Below are 20,061 nucleotides of genomic sequence, written 5' to 3'. Positions count from 1 at the left end.
TTGGTTTGCGGTAACGCCATGTGTGTATCTACTTGCCAGGTAGAGTTTGTTCTTAGAGAACTGTCTTGCTTAATTCTACTACCGCGGAGTAGATTGTTCAGGTGTTCGGGAGACTTCTCAGTTCTGAAAAGAACTGTCCAGCTTATTAACAATTACCTTGGCGGATGGTAAAGAAATAGGCTGGGACTACTACTTTCGCTTAATATAGGATCGTAATTAACTGTACTACCGCGGAGTCAGTTCTTGGGTTGGTCTCAACGTTTCGATTAGCTTGCTCTAGTCATCGTCAGGAGACGTCAGGATACTTGAGTGAGTTAACAATGGCGATTTTGTAGAATTGGTTCATGAGATTGAACAAATACTCTTAAAGACCACAATCTACCTGGCAAGCAGTCATACACATGGTGTTACCGCAAACCAATTATACATTGATACCTCACCATGCAATGCCTCAAATCCAAAATAGTCTATAAGTAAGAATGAAGTTCTTACCACATGATAGAGAATGCAAGCCAGCAATCCTTCTGCTGCATCCTTGACTCTCATAGAGGCAGGCTTCAATTCCTTGTCCTGCTTGAACACTGGCGCTACAGACGCCTTGCGCTGTGACTTTGTGCCTGATATCCCTAGCTCTACAACCTCCAGAACGCACTGCAGACATTCCTTCAAAATTGTAATATAACAAAAAGATAAGCTATGTAGGATGGAGTTGTCAAGTGATCAAACTTGTAAAGAAAAACAAAAAAACATTGAGAATCAAAAACAGAGCTGGTTGTCAAATGTTAGTGTTTTTTTTAATTTTATTTATTTTGTCTAATTCAACCAGGGGAGCCCCATCAGTTCAGAACTGTTCTCCATGGGCGCCCTGGTGTTAAAGGAACGTTTCAGAGAATTGGTAAGAAACAAAAATCGTAAAGATCACAGATTTATGTAAAACTTACACGGTCTAATGATGATGATGGTAGAAAACATCCCTTGAAATATTTCTGTCTAAAATTTCATATTTGATGAGAAATAAATAGTCTAGTGTTGCGTTTGAAGTTTATCGCTCGGGGAGCTTTTTATTCATTTTTTGTTTTGGCATCGATGCAAAGCAAAATGTGTAATCGGTTTTTCACTATTCTCTCATGACCCAGATGGCTGATCAATCTCAAACTTCTACAGGTTTGTCAGTTTATGTATATGGTGGATTACATAAAGTGCTTACACTGCCAGCCACTGTTTTGCTAGCAAAACAAATTCTGTAATGTTCCTTTAAGTAGCCACTCTAAAAAAATGTCTTTGGGGGAATTCTAGCAACAAAAATATGGCATTAATGCCATATTTCTTTGTCAGGATTAATTTGATTGCTTAGAGCCTTTAGTTACTGGAATAAAGGACCTTGTGTGCCAAGAAGAAGGGTGTAGAACTGTACATTCTTAGGCCGTGTCCGAAACGGCGACTTCGGCTACAGCTACGGCTAGATCGCGCGCGTCTGCCTATTCTTCAACACTGGTAGACGCGCTGATCTAGACATAGCTGTAGCTGAAGTCGTTGTTTCGGACACGGCCTTATATTAGTTCAGGCACACGATGATGTACATGCAGTTGTTCCAAATCGAAATATTTGGTTTTTAAAGCAAAGTAAATTTCTTGAAGAAAGTTTTTGCAAACAAATGGAACTCAAATTATTTTACTGGTCTAAATTTAAAATTCTGAAATCACTAGTTTTCAAAGCCTCACCTTATCCTTGAGGAGATCTTCATGTTCAATCAGCCAGACAGTCAAACAGTGAAACGCAGCTACAATAATGGAATGTAGATCTCTGGAATGATACATGGACGGTCTGCTACACTGGTACACAATGTGATCACAGATCCACTTTACAGCTCGCTTACATTCCAATGAATCTGCAAATAATTTAAGGTAATTGTTTTAATAATTTGGGAGGCTAAATCATCCTTACTCGCAGATAAGAAGCTGAATTGAGAAGGTAGAGGCTACATAATTTTCAAGCCAGAAGCATGCAAGGGCCAGCCACATCGACCCCTATATGACCACGGAATACAGCCAGAGATTGATAGTGTATGATATTTCTGGAAGGAGGAAGACCGGAGGGTCTGGATAAAAAACGCTCATGGCATAAGAGAGACCAAACACACAACTCTATTCACATATGGCCCAAGCTGGAAATCAAACCAGGGACACAGTGGTGAAAGACAAGTGTTTTACGCCCTAGCCACCCAAGCCATCTGTATGAGTTAATCAATCATTTCTTGTTGCTCAATTATCTGTTATTTTTTATGATCTGGCAAAGTAATGTATCCACTCATGAACTAAAAACACAGTTCTTTTCGATAAAGCAGAAAGGCATTAGGCTTGTAGGTATCAACTGTTGATGATGATCGTATGGTCAGTGGTAAATGGTTTACTCGACTCTTAGGGATGATTTGACCAGGGCCCAGTTTCAAAGAGCTGCTTAAACACACAAAACATTCATGCTTAGCTGAATTAGGTTACCAGTCAAAGTACCATGTCATATGTTCAATTTGTGACAGGTATCCTGCCAATTCTTTTCGCTCAGCAGAAATTTTTTAAGCAATGTGTAACAATGTTTTGTGCTCAAGTAACTCTGTATAATTGGGCCCAGTTATGGCCTGGTTTGACCATAGACATTCCCTTGATGGTAAATGGGTGGCAATACAATCCAAAAGATAGACGGGCGACATATCACTCAGAATGTTTTAGATACAAAGCGTTGTTTCACTGTCACCATCCCTACTGTATTCTCTAACCTTGTATCTTGATCTTGACTTTAGCTAGTCCAGCCAGGAGTTCCAGAGCTGCTAAGGCGACTGTGTAATCAGTACTCCACGCTGACATCAGCCTCTGACACACCAAGTGACAGCAGCGTACAAAGATGATCCAAGCTGAATCTACACAAATGTAGGATAACAAAAAAAGATACCATCAAAATTCAAATGGACTTAGTTGCACCCATTAGTCACTGAAAATCAAGCTAATGAAGCAAATATTAATAGATGTTAAATTCGCATCAAGTATAAATTTTGGTTGTTACCCATATACACCGATGTGTGTTTAGCATTGTATACAAGGCAATTATTAAACCCGTAACACCTTATGGGTATATCTTATGTATAAAGGATATACAGCTTAATTTTATGCAGTCCACAAAATTCAGGCACTTGACCATGTACATGTACCCCCCCTATTGCCGGCTGATTGAGCCCCCAATTGAGCCCCCAATTGAGCCTGTAATTTGAGCACTTCAACAAAGTTTGGCGACCTGCCTGAATTTTGGGTTGCCACCTATTGTTTTTGATACGCTGTTTTACAACTCATTCATAAATACCTCAGACAGTTTCGCTATTCCTATTGGTGGAGAGCGTGTGACGTGGGTGTGTATAAACCTTTGTTTATGACCGGTAAAAAGTGTTAATTCAGGGGCGTGACACGCGACCTTGCACCTGTTCTTATAAGACAGTTTCTTCATTCCTATTGGTCGAGAGCAACAGCTGAAACAATTGTGCCACATCACGCGATACGCGCGACGTGCACAGCATTCCCTCATTAGGAGTTGTTTACCCGAGGGCGGCGGAGGGCTTTACCATTTCATAGCTGCAGGGGTGTTTTGTTGAAAGAAATTATAACAATTATAATCTTTGCATTTATTTTACTTTTTGACCAAAAAGTGATGATGTTTTTGATAAAAAAGGTATTTATGAATGGGAATCAAAGTGTGTTGAATCGGTTTCAACTAGTGGTTTAAACCCGCCGAGGCCTGATTCTTTATAATTTACCTCGACTTCGTCTCGGTAAAATTATCAAGAACCAGGCCTCGTTGGGATTAAACCACTAGTTGAAAACCTCTTCACCACACATTGATTCCCTTATTCAAGCCTAGTTTTGCTCACAACTTAATTTGTTTCCTGAGTGCTATCTTTTAGCCTTTGTGAAAGACTCTGCTAGGGGGGGTCGAAACTTCAGGCCATTAACTATGTTCGGCATTCATACCATAGGACCTTTTGGTTGATGGAGCAGTTTGCAACACCTAATTCCATTTTCACAACTTAAGTTGTTTTGACGTCATCTAGTCACAACACAACCCATCCCAAGCTGGCTGATCTCATACAGCTGAAACCAACCAAATTGTTCCTGTTCAGCTACGTTTCAACAAAAAATCCCTGAAGGTTATTACCTGATCTACCAGTGAAAGAGCTGCGAGAGGATGTCCTACTCCCAGTACCACTAGCACGCTTGTCATCAATCTCACTATCCCTGTAAAAAGATCAGTGTTATGGCATTAACTTGGCATGAATATATCACAGGCAGACAGCAAAAATATGCGATAGAATCAATAAGTATAGTATAATAATAATATAATAATAATTTGGGGGGCTAATCGTCCTTACTCGCAGCTAGAGCTGAATTGCGAAGGACGCGGCTACAAGGTGTTCGAGAAGCAGGCATGCAAGGGCGCATTCAGCTGCCAGCCACATCAACCCATTATGACCACGGAGCACAGCTAAGATCGAAAGTGTTTGATTTTTTTCATGAGGGAGGAAAACCGGATAGTCTGGAAAACCCTCGTGGCACAGCAGAGAACCAACGCACAACTCAACTCACATATGGCCCCGACTGGGAATCGAACCGGGGTCACCTAGGTGAGAGGCGAGCGCTTTTTGCACCGTGCCACCCATAGTATGTGGTGAAATAAGCCATTTGTGAATTAGATTAGAATGTCTTGTACAATGATTTGCTTGGTCACAAGGTATCCCTTCAATTTGAATTCGTCAGACTATATAGACACAGTTGCTATGAAGAATGGTTTGGGGTATCCTTTTGTATGGTAAACCCTTGTATGGGTGTTCGCCATCTCTGATGTAACTACGCAAAAGCTTGCCCCAAATCATGTGACCTAGTAATTGTCTCTATGTGCTATACAAACCAAATTTAAGCAGTAAGTTTTGGCTAAGCGAGTCATTGTCAATATCAATTTTATATTAATAATTATTGTCAATATTAAACAAATCAAGTCAAAATTTAAAGGGCTTTCAGTGTTGACCATTTCTCGTCACTTATTCAGAAAAGCTGTCTTAATTTATAGGTTTGTAGGCATTGCGTGCTGATGTATCAATATATATTTGGTTAACAGTAACACCACGTGTATCTACTTGCCAGGTAGAGTTTGTTCTTAACTTGTCTTGCTATTCACTCTACTGCCGCGGAGGAGAGTTCTGAATTCGGGAGACTACTTAGTTCTGAAAAGAACGTCCTGCTTATTAACTTAAAGGCAGTGGACACTATTGGTAATTACTCAAAATTATTATTAGCATAAAACCTTAATTGGTAACGAGTAATGGGGAGGGGTTGATAGTATAAAACATTGTGAGAAACAGCTCCCTCTGAAGTGACGTAGTTTTCAAGAAAAAAAAGTAATTTTCCACGAATTTGATTTTGAGACTTCAGATTTAGAATTTGAGGTCTCGAAATCAAGCATCTGAAAGCACACAACTTTGTGTGACCATGGTACGACAAGGTTGTTTTTTCTTTCATTAATATTTCACAACTTCGACGACTGAGGTTTGTTATTTTATGCATATGTTGAGATACACCCACTGTGAAGGCTAGTCTTGGACAATTACCAATAGTGTCCAATGTCTTTAAAGAAGTTTTCAAAGAACAAAATCTAAACAGCAAAGTAGATATACACATGGTGTTAACGCAATCGGTGTATACACTGTACGAATTTGTAAAAACAAAAACCTTATAGATCAGGATAACATGTATGTTCTGTTCAAACACGATTGTTTCCCCTTTTCTACCAAGACATAATTTACAAAATTTAGCAACCACAACAGACCTCTTTGTCTTCTCTCTCTCATTTGTCACTTCATCTGAATCTTCTTCTTCTTCCTCCTCATGCAAGATGTTTTTCTGCTGCTCCATCTCAGCCTGCATCGCTTCCATCTCCTCAGACATTGCCGAGTCCAGTACACAGAAATGCATCGCTCCTACACAACGACAGTCGGATTAAAATAAAACTTCTCTTTCAACAATATTTCAAACAAATCATTTAAACTAAATCTTCTTCTTCTTCTTCCTTTTCGAGTACAAGCCTCACATGTGAGTAATATCGTACTATGAAGTGCAAAAGTAAGCAGGCCGCAGTAACATGTCAGCAAAAGAGCTCACAGAAATAAGGTGAAATAAGGTGTATTTATACAGACGCAGGAATTGTTAAATTGATGACAGCGCATAGGGACCTCATAGTGATTTGTGCTATACAAGTATGGTTTTATGGTTAGCTCAGTTGGTAGAGCGCTAGCACAAATCCTGCTTTAGCTATTTTGTCTTTGTTCAACCCCCAATCATTTAAAATTTACCCAGTAAGTTTCCCTTGTGGTTTATTATTTGATATCTGAAATAATAAGTTGAGTCCCCTTAAGGTGATCCCCTGGCTGCCGCTTCCCAGGTTGTATCATTAACTTGGAGATGATCCCTGGCTGCCAGCAACTAACGGTTGCATGGCTTCTGACTGGCACCCAAGAAAAAAGTTTTTTTAAGAAATAGGAAGGCCACAACATAGAGCTAGACAGCTCAGTTGGTAGAGTGCCGGTACTTTAATCCTGAGGTCATTAATAGTTCAAATCCAGCTCTACAAGTAATAAGTTTTCCTTGTTCAGCCCAAAATCAGTATTTCAAACAATAACATTTTCCATGAAGAACATTATACACATATTGACTGGTAATGAGGTAACTAGTGTACGTCTATTTCCCCCAAGGGACTTTGAGTGACCAGAAGAGCGACCTATTTCCTGAGGCCGAGGGCCGAGGGAAATAGGCCCCTCTTCTGGTCACTCACCGGCCCGAGGGGAAATAGACGTACATGTACACTAGTTACCGAATTATGCCAATCAATATGTGTTTTATAACACAGCTCGGTCTTTAATGTGAAATAAGAACAGAAATCTGGAAAAGAAAGGAAGTTTTGTAGTTGCTGTTCACGGTTCAAGTCAAGAGAGGGTGCTGTAACCGGGCACTATTTTCAAAGACTAGTGCCTGCTCGGGAACTAGTTCCCGCAAAACACGCGTGCGAGACTTTATTAGTTCATCCCATGTGACCGTGTTTCAGCCAACCAGAATACAGAACAAGCAAGAGGTAAGTTATAAAGACAAAATATGACACATCCTCATGGAATATTTTATGGGACGCTAAGGCATTTTCTAGAGGAATGAAGACACTTGCCACTGTTGCCTCATTGGACTTGCAGTGTATAATGCAAACTTACCCAGCAGCATTTATGTATTGCAGGAATCTGTTTCACACTTAACTGCGATAATAACTCAAAATACTAAAGATACACTTGTACAAATAGTGTGAATTAGCACTGGACTTTAGGTGCGAAGTTTTAGTTTTGGTCTTGTTCCCGTGTCGTTGAGCAAGACACTTAACCCTTTCAGTGCCCTCAACAATGCAGACAAATATAAAAGTCCTCTTGGGATATGTTATGGGGCAGCCTCGCTACCATGGACGGCGCGCCGTATTGATACCTCTCGTCACTAACCCCTGGGAGGGATGTACTGGGAAACAACGCTGATTGGCTCAGGAAATGGGTATGCATATTACGCTGATCACGCCCGCGTTTTTTATGACAGAAACCCATTTTTTTTAAAACAAAAACATTCTTTAAGAGGAAAGACATGCGTGCGCGCATAGAAAATATTGAAAAATGAATATGTATGCTCATTAATGGCTCATTTAAATGTGCTAGCATATAGACCATTTAAATTTGCCAATTCCAGGGGTTATGATCGAGCAAGGCATGCTGGGAAAAAATGACGCGGTGAGATCGATCACCACTGGGAACGAGGTTGGTTATGGGGCCCTTAGGTATTTTCTAGAGGAATGAAGGTACTTGTCACTGTCACCTCTGTATCTACATGTATAGTAAACAAACTTACCCAGGAGCATTTGTGTATTGTAGGAGTCCGTTTCACACTGTACTGCTGTAATCATGAGATCTACTAGCTTAGGTTTGAGGGAGAGAAACGTCACGAGCTCTGGCCGACCAAGAAGATCCTCTGTAATCATTTCCTTCCCAGTCATCAGATCTACAAAGTCATACATCAAAATAATGTAGATACAAATTCACTGAATTTTCAGTGGACTTAAAAATAAGTGGTGGTTAGCCAGTTTTTTGAATTAATTGCAAAAAGGAAATTAAAATGTAGCACTTCTATGACTGACCAGTTGCCTGCGGCTGCTTTTCTGGCTACACCATCCAACGCCTTCCAGGAATGCTCCTCTAAATTTTCAAGTCAAGCTTTTTAACCTGCACCCAAGTTTTGTTGGATTTTGTCAACTTCTTGTGCTTTTTGTCCCCTACTTTGTTTATTTTCTTTCTTCACTTGCACCTGACCGCTGTGACGCCACGCTGCACCATCCCAGTATAGCCAAATTTTATGCTGCGAAGGATCACCTTACTCAGGACTCAAGACTAGCTATAAATAAACATCTGCATGAGCTTTCATAGCAACAACTACTTCTTCAGATACAATGAAGAAAAACAACTTCAACTAAGGTGTATTACCATCTTCTGTTTAGGCCGTGTTGGACTGAATATAAATCTTGGTTGAAGTTGCTGTTCTTCAATGCATCTTGTGCAAATCCATTGTATATGGTGAGGGTTACCTTGTATTGGTAGATCCTTAAAGTGATGAGGCAAACACAACATGGACAGCAATAGATGAATGGATGCCCGACGTAGCTGATAGTTTGACACCAGAGACCTGTGAGGAAATGATTCCATTAAGATGATTATCCCACATTTCACAATCACTTACAAATATGTGTACAGCCACAATTATTGGTACAGATTTAGTGTGTGTCCATTTTATAAACAACAGTTTGAAAACCACTGATGTAGCAATTCATCATCTCATCTCATCTCATCTAGGCATTGTCCATCCACTGCAGGATGTAGCCCTCTGTCAGATCTTTCCAGGTATGCCGTTCCTTTGCTATCCTTGTCCAGGTCCCCCCCACCAACTTTGTTATGTCATCCCTCCATCTTTTCTTCGGTCTGCCCCTAGATCTTTTTCCTACTCGGGGTTGCCATTCTGTGGTTCTTATGTAGCAATTATCTCAATGTAATTTGTATATCAATTAACAATCGCTGTGTCAATGATGAATATGAAGTGCCTGCGTTGATCTGCAAAAAGTTGACTCAAAATTTATCTGTTGTTCATTTGGTGTCTATGTAACAAAATGTGTACCATGATTGTGGCTGTGTACATATTACAATGTAGGTGAATTGAACCTGAGGCAGGTTTGGTGTCCTTAGTTAACGAGTGATATAAAAAACATAGTGCTAAAGTCCGGGGTGAGAGTCATCACCGGCTAAACTGCCGGGCATCATGCTCCACACTTCAGGAAGTATGTTGAAATGATGACATTTTCAACTTTTAGAAAACCCTGGAGGTATAAATTTCAAGGATCTTTTGGAAACAATATCCTCAGAAGTAAAGAAAAAGAGCAGGGTTTTCTTCATATAAATATAAATAAAAGCTACTTCTTTCATACGGTAGACATAAACAGGTCTGGACTTGGATCAAAGTATGAAAATTCTCGTCCCTGTCAGGTATTGGCACAGACTTCTAAATAAGTTTCTCCGCAGGTAAAAAAGAAATATTGACAGTTGGAACTTACTGGAATCTCATCTCCCTCTCAGGCAGCACAATCTGTAGAGCTGTGATGATGTCTGGGATCAGTACCTGCACTCCTTTCAGATCAATGCGCAGTAAGTTGGTTGAGTTGTAGAGAATGCTGGATAGCACCTGACCACTCAGCCCCTGCAGTGGGAGTATTCGTATGAAAAGATTGAATTTATTTGTTAAATGAAACACGTCAACAGCTCAGCCATACTACTACTAATAAAAACATTAACTAGTTCTTATATAGCGCATTATATAATAGCGTATCAATTCCGTTTTACATTGGAGCTCTGGCCGTTGGGCCCATAAAATTTCTGTAATCTTTCTCAGCCCCATGGGGATTATATTGCCCCGGGATGCCATGGCACTCCAAAGGCTTTTTTTCCATCACAATATAAACCTCTATCAATCAGCAGGATACAAGTCACAAATTGTACATCTGGCATGGTATTTTAGCTGGCGACCTTATTCTGCTAAGCATAATTTTGCTGTGCTTAGCTGCTTTTTGAGATCAAGCAGCTCCATGGCATTGGGCAAAGGTAGAAGTGGCGATCTAGCTGTGGTTTCACTCCTAGTGCACCAGTAGCTCTGGCTTAGTAGTCTTTCTGATTGATTATTTGGAGGTAACAAGATACTAATGTGGACGTACAATTACTCTGTAAGGGCCTTGTCAAACAAGGCATCTTTTAAAGGCAACTTGGCAGCAACCAACTACATTGCACGCTACAGGCAACTTAGGTAGCACATGGGTAATTTTTCAAACATTGTCTTACTATTTATACAAGAAAAAATAGGTGAGCTTTGAACTGTGAAACTTTTCTTCTTGGAGATTGCCTGGAACAGGGCCCAATTTCATGGCCCTGCTTACCGCCGAATTCTGTGCTTACGATCAAGATTCCCCGCTTACGTGCAAGCGCCGAATTTCTGTGCTAGCCTTGTAAGCGTAGAATGCCTATTAACGTGGAGTACGCATGCGCAGAAGCCAAAATTCGCCGCTAACCCGTGAAATACGCTTGCCGTAAGCACAGAATTCCCTGCTTCCGTATGCGCTGATTCTGTGCTTACCGTAAGCAGAGCCATGAAATTGGGCCCTGGTTGCCTGTAAATTGCTTCGTGTGACATGGCCTTAAGACCTACCTCATCAACCCGGACTCCCTGACTGAAAGCCACATAAAATCGTCCCAGGTAGGCCTGCTGAATCTCCTCACACGACTTCCGACTGGTAAAGATACGACACAGCATGCCGCAGGCTTCTGCTCTCCCCGCCTCATAGTTATCGGGAAACTCTGACATATCAAAGAGAGGGTTGGCTGCCACGGACGCGGAGAACGGATCCTGCATTGAGACCCCTCTGAGATCGCTCATGTGAGCAGCGCGAGAGGCGTCAGGTACAGCGATGGAATGATGGCGCTTGAATGCCTTGCCTGTTTGAAATGAGCAAGTACGGAAAGATGTCAAGTCAAACTGAATAATTTCAAGATTCTCTCAAAAAGGTTATGAAAAATTTACCCAATAGTTCTGAAGGTGCAAGAGGTTTATAGAGTCAAGCAGAACCAAATATGTTCCTGACCAACAGCCAGCCTGAATGATATGCACACACCATTGGTACAGTAATAAAATATAGTTGTGTTAGTCTGATATATAAAACAAGGAAGGTTGTAGTAATAGTACTTAAAGGCAGTGGACACAATTGGTAATTACTCAAAATAATTTTTAGCATAAAACCTTACTTGGTAACGAGTAATGGAGAGCTGTTGATAGTATAAAACATTGTGAGAAACCGCTCCCTCTGAAGTAACGTAGTTTTCCAGAAAGAAGTAATTTTTCACGAATTTGATTTCGAGACCTCAGATTTAGAATTTGAGGTCTCGAAATCAAGCATCTGAAAGCACACAACTTCGTGTGACAAGGGTGTTTCTTTTCTTCATTATTATCTCGCAACTTCAACGACCAATTGAGCTCAAATTTTCACAGGTTTGTTATTTTATGCATAATGTTGAGATACACCAAGTGAAAAGACTGGTCTTTGACAATTACCAATAGTGTTCACTGCCTTTAAAGACTAACTTGTTACATACATAAAAAGCTCTTATAGCAACAACTACTTCATTAACGACTTGCATCTGATCAAGCAGTTTTTGTACTAAGCTAGTTGTTAAGTGCTACTAAGACCTGGCTCGTTTACCATTGGTACAGTAAAATGGACTAGAGTTTTAAAGTTATTAAAACATTACCATCAGAGGAGGCTTAATACCTTAAGCTTCCATAACAGACAAACTAAGTTAACTTTAAAAAAACACCCTTTCTCAGTTTTAATGACACGAGTGTAAATTTTCTGCTTGAATCCGACGGTCCAAGCAACCACAGGACATCTCCAAATATATAATATGGGTCTCAACTTTTGACAATATTTCATGCAGAGATATTCCTCTGTAAGATTGAAACTAATAAATTATCCAAATCAATAGCCGTTTTGGCTTAAATGCATTCCATATTCAGTCACTGTGTACTTCAATAATTGAGTATATACAGGAAGTCCAAACTGAAACTAAATTGTTCAAAAGACGACCAAGAGTCAAGAACCATGGTGTGTGCTTATCTATCGAGCTCAATTACATGTAAAAAAACAAATAATTACTCTTTGATATCAGAAAGACAATAATATAACTTAGGGCAACAACAGAAAAACCAGAGCAGTTCAATATTCAAAATGAAATGTTTCACACATGTTTATAGTTTGTTCAGTCACAATGAATATTCATGAGACGGATGAACTTGAAAACACTGCTAAGTGACTTGATACATGTTTATGTACAATATGTATTTCACAACTCAGTCACAATGAATATTCATGAGACAGACGAACTTGAAAACACTGGTTAGGATGTGACTTGATTGATGTATTATTTCACAATTCAGTCACAATGAATATTCATGAGACAGATGAACTTGAAAACACTGGTTAGGATGTGACTTGATTAATGTATTCTTTCACAATTTGGTCACAATGAATATTCATGAGACAGATGAACTTGAAAACACTGGTTAGTATGTGACTTGATTAATGTATTATTTCCACAATTCAGTCACAATGAATATTCATGAGACAGATGAACTTGAAATCACTGGTTAGGAAGCGTCTTGATTGATGTATTATTTCACAATTCAGTCACAATGAATATTCATGAGACAGATGAACTTGAAATCACTGGTTAGGATGTGACTTGATTAATGTATTCTTTCACAATTCGGTCACAATGAATATTATGAGACAGATGAACTTGAAAACACTGGTTAGTATGTGAATTTGACTCCCATAAATGGCCGAAAGAAACCCATAACCATTTGTTATTAGAGAAAAGGTTCACCCCAGTTTTGGAAATGGGAAAGCAAACATGCAACAAATCTAACTTCTTTTTTTTATTGGGGGGGGGGGGAGAAGTATGCGGGAGGGAGTTATAATGTTTAGCAAGTAGTTTTTGACTGGCTAATTAGTATTTTAAACTCTAAGTCAAAGCTACAAAATACACCACACAGCACACTATACTATATTAACAATTGTTCGAAAACTTCAGCAAACATTCAGGTCAGTGTGCTTGTTATGAGCAATAGCAAAGATTAGGTCTTTTTGGGGGAATAAAAAACCTGAATAAAGATACTGACAAAATGGGGAGACCGCCAACATAGGGCTAGATAGCTCAGTTGGTAGAGCGCCAGCCTGTAATCCAGAGGTCATTGGTTCGAGTCGTATTCTAGCACTTTGTTCAACCCCCAAATCCCAAAGAAAATTCCCTGAGGCATTGAATTCTATTTTTCCTGTTCTTTTTTATAGAGAAAACAATTTACGCATTAATAACATGTAGATTTGATTTTGGGAAGAAAACTGTTGGCAATGTTGGGAAATCATAACTTTTTGTATCAAATTGTTTTCTTGGTAAACAAATTGAAATGGGCCCTTTTTAGGCACTGTGCTAGTAATAGCAACAATAACACTTCAACAACAACAAGGGTCGTGGTTTCGAATCCCACCCGAGTAATATGCCTGTGATATTTTTTCACAGGACTCGGGAAAGTACTGAGTATACAATGCTAACACACATCGGTGTATTGGGGAAAAAAAAAAAATAATAATATTCTTTATCCCCAATGCAAACTTTTCATCTCTACCATACCTCTGTCTTGTGTGATGTGAGAACTGACATAATAGGTTCTAAAAAATTCCAATGGCAGTGGTGTTATGGCAGTGGTATTATGGCAGTGAAGTGGGTTCAGATATTGTACATGCAGCATGCATTCAATCCAAAAGCCATAGCACAAACATGAAATGGGGGAGCTACCCCTAACCAGGACAAACTGTCGATGCCTAGCATGCAGAAAATGCAACACTCCCTTTAAGGTGGTGCAAATTATTTTTCATTTTTCAATGATTTAAACAAAATACTCAAAATCAACCAATTTCTTTGGTGATTCAGGATTTTTTTTCGGATTTAGACAAAGAACACTTGACCTTGCCATGGCAAAAATAAATCTACAAAAGAAAGAAAAGAAAAGTAAAACAAGTGTCTGCGTCAGAACAAAATCATCAAATATGTAAACATTTCACAGAAGGCCCCACTGCCTTAATAAGTTCAGTTTGGAGTTATGTTTGTTAACATAATAAAATAAACACGATAGAAAGTATCTGTTAAAATCACTGTGCATCTTGAATAATCATACAAATGTTTATCTCAACTTATCATGAAGTATCATGAAAACTTATCAAATTCAAAAAGGAATCAAACAGTTTCGAAAAACAAAATTAGTCATACCTCATGGAATTAACAAATATAAATAATTAGTGTTTATGTGTCAACAAAAACACACACCATGTGTAAACAAAGTGAGATGAAATGAGATGACATACCGAAAGGAAAGTTAGTTGTGTTAGTGCAGGCATCGACAGCTAAAGATCTCCGCCGGGATGGCAGGAGAATTTTGCGGGACTTACAACCGGTTAACGCTGCCTCAAACAACCACGCCCCAAACAGGTGGAGGACGCTGTTACACTCGGACCTCTTAGGGGCTGGGAAGCTCCGCCCGCTGCCAGTATCCTCGGTACAGAACGATGCGCATGAGGCCTGGGACGACAACGGCGGTGGGTGACTTGACGTCACTTTCTCCTTGGTTGGTTTGGTAGACATCTGCTCTTTCCTGCTGATTTTACGCCCTTGAGGGGGCGTGTCGCCGGTTGGGTGAGTGGGCGTTCGGGCACCATGTGGATCAGTGGGTGTACTCGTGTAGGTTGATATACCTGTAATAAGGGTAAGAAAACATCTTTGGTTTGTGATGTAAGCATTACATACATACATACATACTTACATATCAGCATTTATATGAGGCGCCTTTTTCCCAAGGTTACAAAGCGCCTACAGAAGATGCAACAAAGAAGTCCAAACTCAAGATGTTCCAATAAAAAGTGAAATAAACCAGTCAGCTATTTCTGTATAAGTGAGTCTTTAGTAGTTTCTTGAATTGTTTATGTGAAGTTGCATGTGATGGTAATGAGTTCCATAGATTTGGAGCAGCGGCAGAAAAATCATGTGAACCAGCTCCGGAGACAGTGCGATGTTCGGCCAAGAGGTTCTCTGAGGAAGAGCGTAGAGAACGCGCTGGGGCATATTCCTATTAAAAATTGCAATATACTGCTTGGCAGAAAAAGGTTACCAGCCAGAATACCCCCATCACACACAACTTGTTCTCACGACATGTTCGTTCTGAAAAATGTAGCAGAGCGTGCTTTAACAGATGCAAATGGATTTGACATTGTAACAACTTGTTACGGTCTGTTTACGAACTTCATGGGTTGGTTTGAATACAATGGTGCTCCAGAACTTGGAGCCTGCTCAAAAATTTGCAGGCGACCTTCCCATTCTGCAATTAGACGGAGTGGCAATATACGTAAAACAAGAAGGACAGATTGCCGTACTTGGTTGTACTAGGGACGTGCTAGACATAGTGCGATTGGCGTCATTTGGATGTAAGTGTGCACACAGACCAGGTCTGTTTGTAGCACGTTCATTCCATTTACAGATAGACCCAACTCATTACTGGAATTTAAGTTACTAGGGTCGTCACATTATAGACATTTCTGGCCAGAGCTATGTACGTTCTAGCCGGACCAAACCCATTTTCAGTTTTTCTTAGGATGTGTTTGGTGTGACCCAGCCTTTAGCGAAGATATTTCTAAACAGAATTATCTGCTTAACAGCTTTAGAAAATTGGGCACTGGCCGGGATTGTTTTTCCACTCATGAAAGAGCAATGAGAAGAGAAACAATGACTTTCTCTGAACTCACCAAGGAAAGCATCGATGACGACAGACACTCCTCGCATAGCCTTCAAGAAGATGTGTGGCAGAGCTTGCAGGCAAGCAAACTGATGAGGCTCCATGGCAGGCTGGTAGGACACGGCTGCTGATAGGAACTTTGGAGTACAGCTGATGACCTTTGGCCTGCAGAGGTCAACGGGGTTACCCAGGAGGTGGAGGAAGCGGAACCAGGTCTGCGCGATGCCGTCGTTGTCCAACTCCACGGGGATGATCAGAGAGTCTTCTTCAGCTGGTAGAGATGGAATAAGAGGGGAAGACATTTTAAGTGTTAGTTTGAAGGGTTATAACACAACTTGTAAGGTAACCTTTTCTTTCAAGAGGTGAGTAAGCCTGTGTAATTCCATTATTGAAAATGCACTGTACCAACTTGCACCTGATCGACAGATTGTCATTAGGAGATACATTCAACGTGTTTTTTTTTAATTATTTTGATTTTCCCCCACACCAATGTGTGTAATGTGAACAAAATGTAAAGCATTCAAACCCATGACCTAGAACAGTTCTCTCTAGCTCTCGGATATCTAGTTGGTAAAACAAAAAAAATTTCTAATTTATGACTAACTGCCAATGGAAAACTAAACTGGTACCAAATGAAAGAATTAATTATTCCATCAGTAGATTATGAACTATTTGATGATTTCTTTCATGATTTCTAAAACAAAAGTAATGACACAAATCACTGACAAGTGTAAATCTGGCTCATACAAACAAACTATTACCAATGACGAGCGTTGGAAACTCTGGTCCATACAGAATCTTGAGTAATCTCGACGTAAGCACCTTGTTGATTCTATTCCACTGCTCCACTGTTGCGGCATGATGTCGCCACGTTGCACACATGGTCGTCAGCGTCCGCCACAATGTGGGTGACGGAAAGCAGCGACCGCATGCCAGCAGCCATATCTCGAAGAGCACACTAAGAAGACGCTCGCAGAGTTGCTCTGCCAGGCTGTCTGGAATGGGCACCATAGACAATGCTCCTGAGTTGCCGCACAGTGTGTTTGGTAGTAGAGTTGGGATGGTTGGTGTGGGTTGGTTTATGTTGTCGGTGGCAGAAGTGGGATTCAGGAAGCGTTCGGTGGCAGAAGTGGGATTCAGGAAGCGTGACGCAAGACAAGAAGGAAGTGTTAGAGAGCTAATGAAACACCAGCAATAAGTATTCTAATATGAACCAGCTACTTCAGAACAGCAGAAACAAGAAATAGATTTCAATAAGAAACATGCAATAAGTTTTACACTATTTGTTTTTAGCCATCTCACAATATAAGTGTTTATGCACTGTATCGTCTATATTAGGAGTATAGAGTTCTATATTAGAAATATATCTTTAGGAAGAAACAAGAATATAAGAAGTCTAAACTACATTAAAGTAAACACTGAAAGCTAGTTCAAGCCAAAGACTGGTTAAGACTACATTACATGCACAGATCCGACTGAGGATTAAGAGCAAAAGCCAAAGTCAAATGTCACTCTCATTAGGTTAGTAATACACTGGTTAGTCAGATCACTAAAAAGGTGTCCTTAATGGAAAGGTACTGTCAAATCCTGCCATAAGGAGATAGTTGATAGCAGGACTCAAATTTTACATTGGATCACAAAGGCCTGAGGCCAGTAGCTTTTGTGTCGGGCAAGTAAATTAATTGATGGACAAGACAGTGGGTCTTGTGTATTTTAATACCTCATTCTGTGTAATACCTCGAACAAAAACAAATTTTATTCAAATATCAACTTCGAGTCTAATAAAACACCTTTCAGTTCTGTTTTCACATGGTTCGGTGCATGTTCAAATGCAAACAGTTATGCATGCTAAACAGTGTCAGGAATGTTTTTCCCAATTTTTGGTCTTGTAATAACTGTTCTGGTAACATTTTAAGCAACAGGCCCTTTGGTCTTGTGGATTCTCCCCAAACATTCTAGCAAGATGTACATTTTGTTTGGTGGGGATGACTTATTTAGCTTTTTACCATTTTAGGTTCAAAAGGCAAAAAAAGGCCAGCATAAGAAAGAGTTATTAGAATATTTCAGTAATCTGATATTAATGCAATGCTTATATTAATTTGCGGTAATACCATGTTACGATAATCTCTAAATGAGTTGGGGTGGTTTTGAAAAGAAAGCAGTTCTTCAGAAGGCGATCAGAGCATACTGATTGAAACGCCAAGTTGAAACCAACGGTTCTTTTCAGAACCACCCCAACTCATTTAGAGATTATCATTACATGGTGTTACTGCAAACTATATCGTATTTCTACCATACAAAGTTTAACATCCTAGTGCAGTGTTGGATCAAACTTGTACCTGGTTCTAAGGGCGGTGCTAGGATGGTGTCGTTGACTGCCAGAAGAAACTTGAGAAGTGCTTCCCAAGTCTGTCGGGTCATAACAATGCTCTCTGTGGCTATGGTCTGAATGGTCCGCAGGACACGGTGACACAACATGACCTGAGTCGTCGTCTCATGCATATTCAATCCTGTTGGGTTCAAAGGTGAAAAAGATAATTATGATAGCAATCTCATATGGGAGCTTGAAACAATCGGTTTGAGCTCATCCTGTTATATGTGGTTATTGTCAGCAGAACAAAATGATATAACTTATATTATTTCAGTGCTTAAAATCTCACATTTTGGATCAAAGGCCTGGTGTATCTATAATCAGTAGAGTGTGGGTTTGAGGCCCGGTCTTGACACTTGAACCATTACTGCTAAATCCTTCAGATGGAACAAAAAGCTGTTGGTCCAGTATGTTGTGTTTAATTGGTTCTTTTCAATGCATTACAATGCATTGAAAAGAACCAACTACACTTATTGTTAAGAGAAATAGGTTCACCTACGAACTAGTCTGGTACATACATGATGTATTACATGATGTACCTTGGGCTGATGCAAGGACTTTTAATCAATTTCTTCTGAACACTTATGTTTTTGGTGTTTTTCTTATCAACAGAGTGTGGGTTCGAGTTCCATGACAATTGTATCCTTGAGCAAGATACTTTACAATAATTGCTTTGTCCTTCTGATGGGAAACTAGGCTGCAGGTCCTGTGTACTAAGATTGGTAGTACACGTAACGAACCCAGTATAATCGTTGAAGATTAGGGGTTAACCATAGAGTTATATATAAGAACAAGAGGGCGCACTGGCCTATATACGCAACCCTGCGTGATCGCAGGCGGCCAATTTCTAAGTTGACAAAACAGGCATCGCACAGAGTGTGTTTGTGCGGCCATTTTATAAACTGACAAAACAGCATCGAGTAGCGTTTAATAAACACAAACTCCAACGTGTACTTCATATTCAACGCGAGAACATGCGTACGCGCTCGTGTCTCCTTGCGGTCCCGTCGTGTTTGTGCAAGAAGCATCACCAGTGCGCCATCTAGTTCTTATATATAACTCTATGGGGTTAACCCAGGTGTTTCTTGTTCAAAAAGCATGCACCCCTGTTTACAGTACAAACGTTATCTCAAATGTTTCAATATAGAGTCACCTTGCAATCTGGGTTGCACTCTTGGAAGGAATAAGTTGATGAGATGTTGCAGGATCTTCTGGACAAAGAAGTTTGGATCCTTCAGTAGGGGTGTTGGAGTTGTGTGCTTGGGAATGGTAAGGGCACTCAGCCATTCACAGTAAACATTGACACAGTTCTTCACTGCCTCCTGCTCCGTCAGTGGCAAGGTCAGACCATAGCAGATCACCTTCATGAAGAAAAAAGGACAAGTAAACCATAGTAAGATCAGTTAAAAGTCAATATCTACAACCCAGACTACACAATAATAGTTGAGTGTTACTGTTGTATGCAAATCAGATACAATTTTCCATCTCATTTCATAATGCAACCTACCTTTATTGAAAATTGTCGTAATTCTGCGATGCAATGGCCTAATGATTGTACACATCAACAACCTTGAAAAAGTTCAAAGAAGAGCAGCCAGATTTGTCAAAAGAAATTATCGCAAGACCAGTAGTGTAACAGAAATGCTACAG

General features: G+C 40.0%; 1 protein-coding gene across 3 annotated transcripts in view; it reads right to left on the bottom strand.

Moving 5' to 3' along the window:
• LOC117290488 (ral GTPase-activating protein subunit beta-like) overlaps positions 1-20,061 on the bottom strand; it is a 32,172-nt gene that overhangs the window by 10,928 nt on the left and 1,183 nt on the right. The window contains exons 2-15 of one of the 3 annotated variants that reach the window (XM_033771909.1): positions 19,565-19,772; positions 18,380-18,550; positions 16,802-17,062; positions 16,051-16,311; positions 14,620-15,006; positions 10,854-11,140; positions 9,712-9,854; positions 8,695-8,792; positions 7,965-8,114; positions 5,863-6,013; positions 4,198-4,277; positions 2,774-2,914; positions 1,722-1,888; positions 493-663 (exon numbers count right to left, since the gene is read on the bottom strand). In XM_033771909.1, the coding sequence (XP_033627800.1) occupies positions 493-663; positions 1,722-1,888; positions 2,774-2,914; positions 4,198-4,277; positions 5,863-6,013; positions 7,965-8,114; positions 8,695-8,792; positions 9,712-9,854; positions 10,854-11,140; positions 14,620-15,006; positions 16,051-16,311; positions 16,802-17,062; positions 18,380-18,550; positions 19,565-19,772 (2,676 nt within the window). The remainder of the gene's footprint in view (positions 1-492; positions 664-1,721; positions 1,889-2,773; positions 2,915-4,197; positions 4,278-5,862; positions 6,014-7,964; positions 8,115-8,694; positions 8,793-9,711; positions 9,855-10,853; positions 11,141-14,619; positions 15,007-16,050; positions 16,312-16,801; positions 17,063-18,379; positions 18,551-19,564; positions 19,773-20,061) is intronic. The other 2 variants (XM_033771924.1, XM_033771916.1) reach the window with 2 other exon arrangements.

This window comes from Asterias rubens, chromosome 1 (genome assembly GCF_902459465.1).
Source record: "Asterias rubens chromosome 1, eAstRub1.3, whole genome shotgun sequence".
NCBI lineage: Eukaryota > Metazoa > Echinodermata > Asteroidea > Forcipulatida > Asteriidae > Asterias > Asterias rubens.
This window is presented reverse-complemented; position numbering and strand designations above follow the sequence as displayed.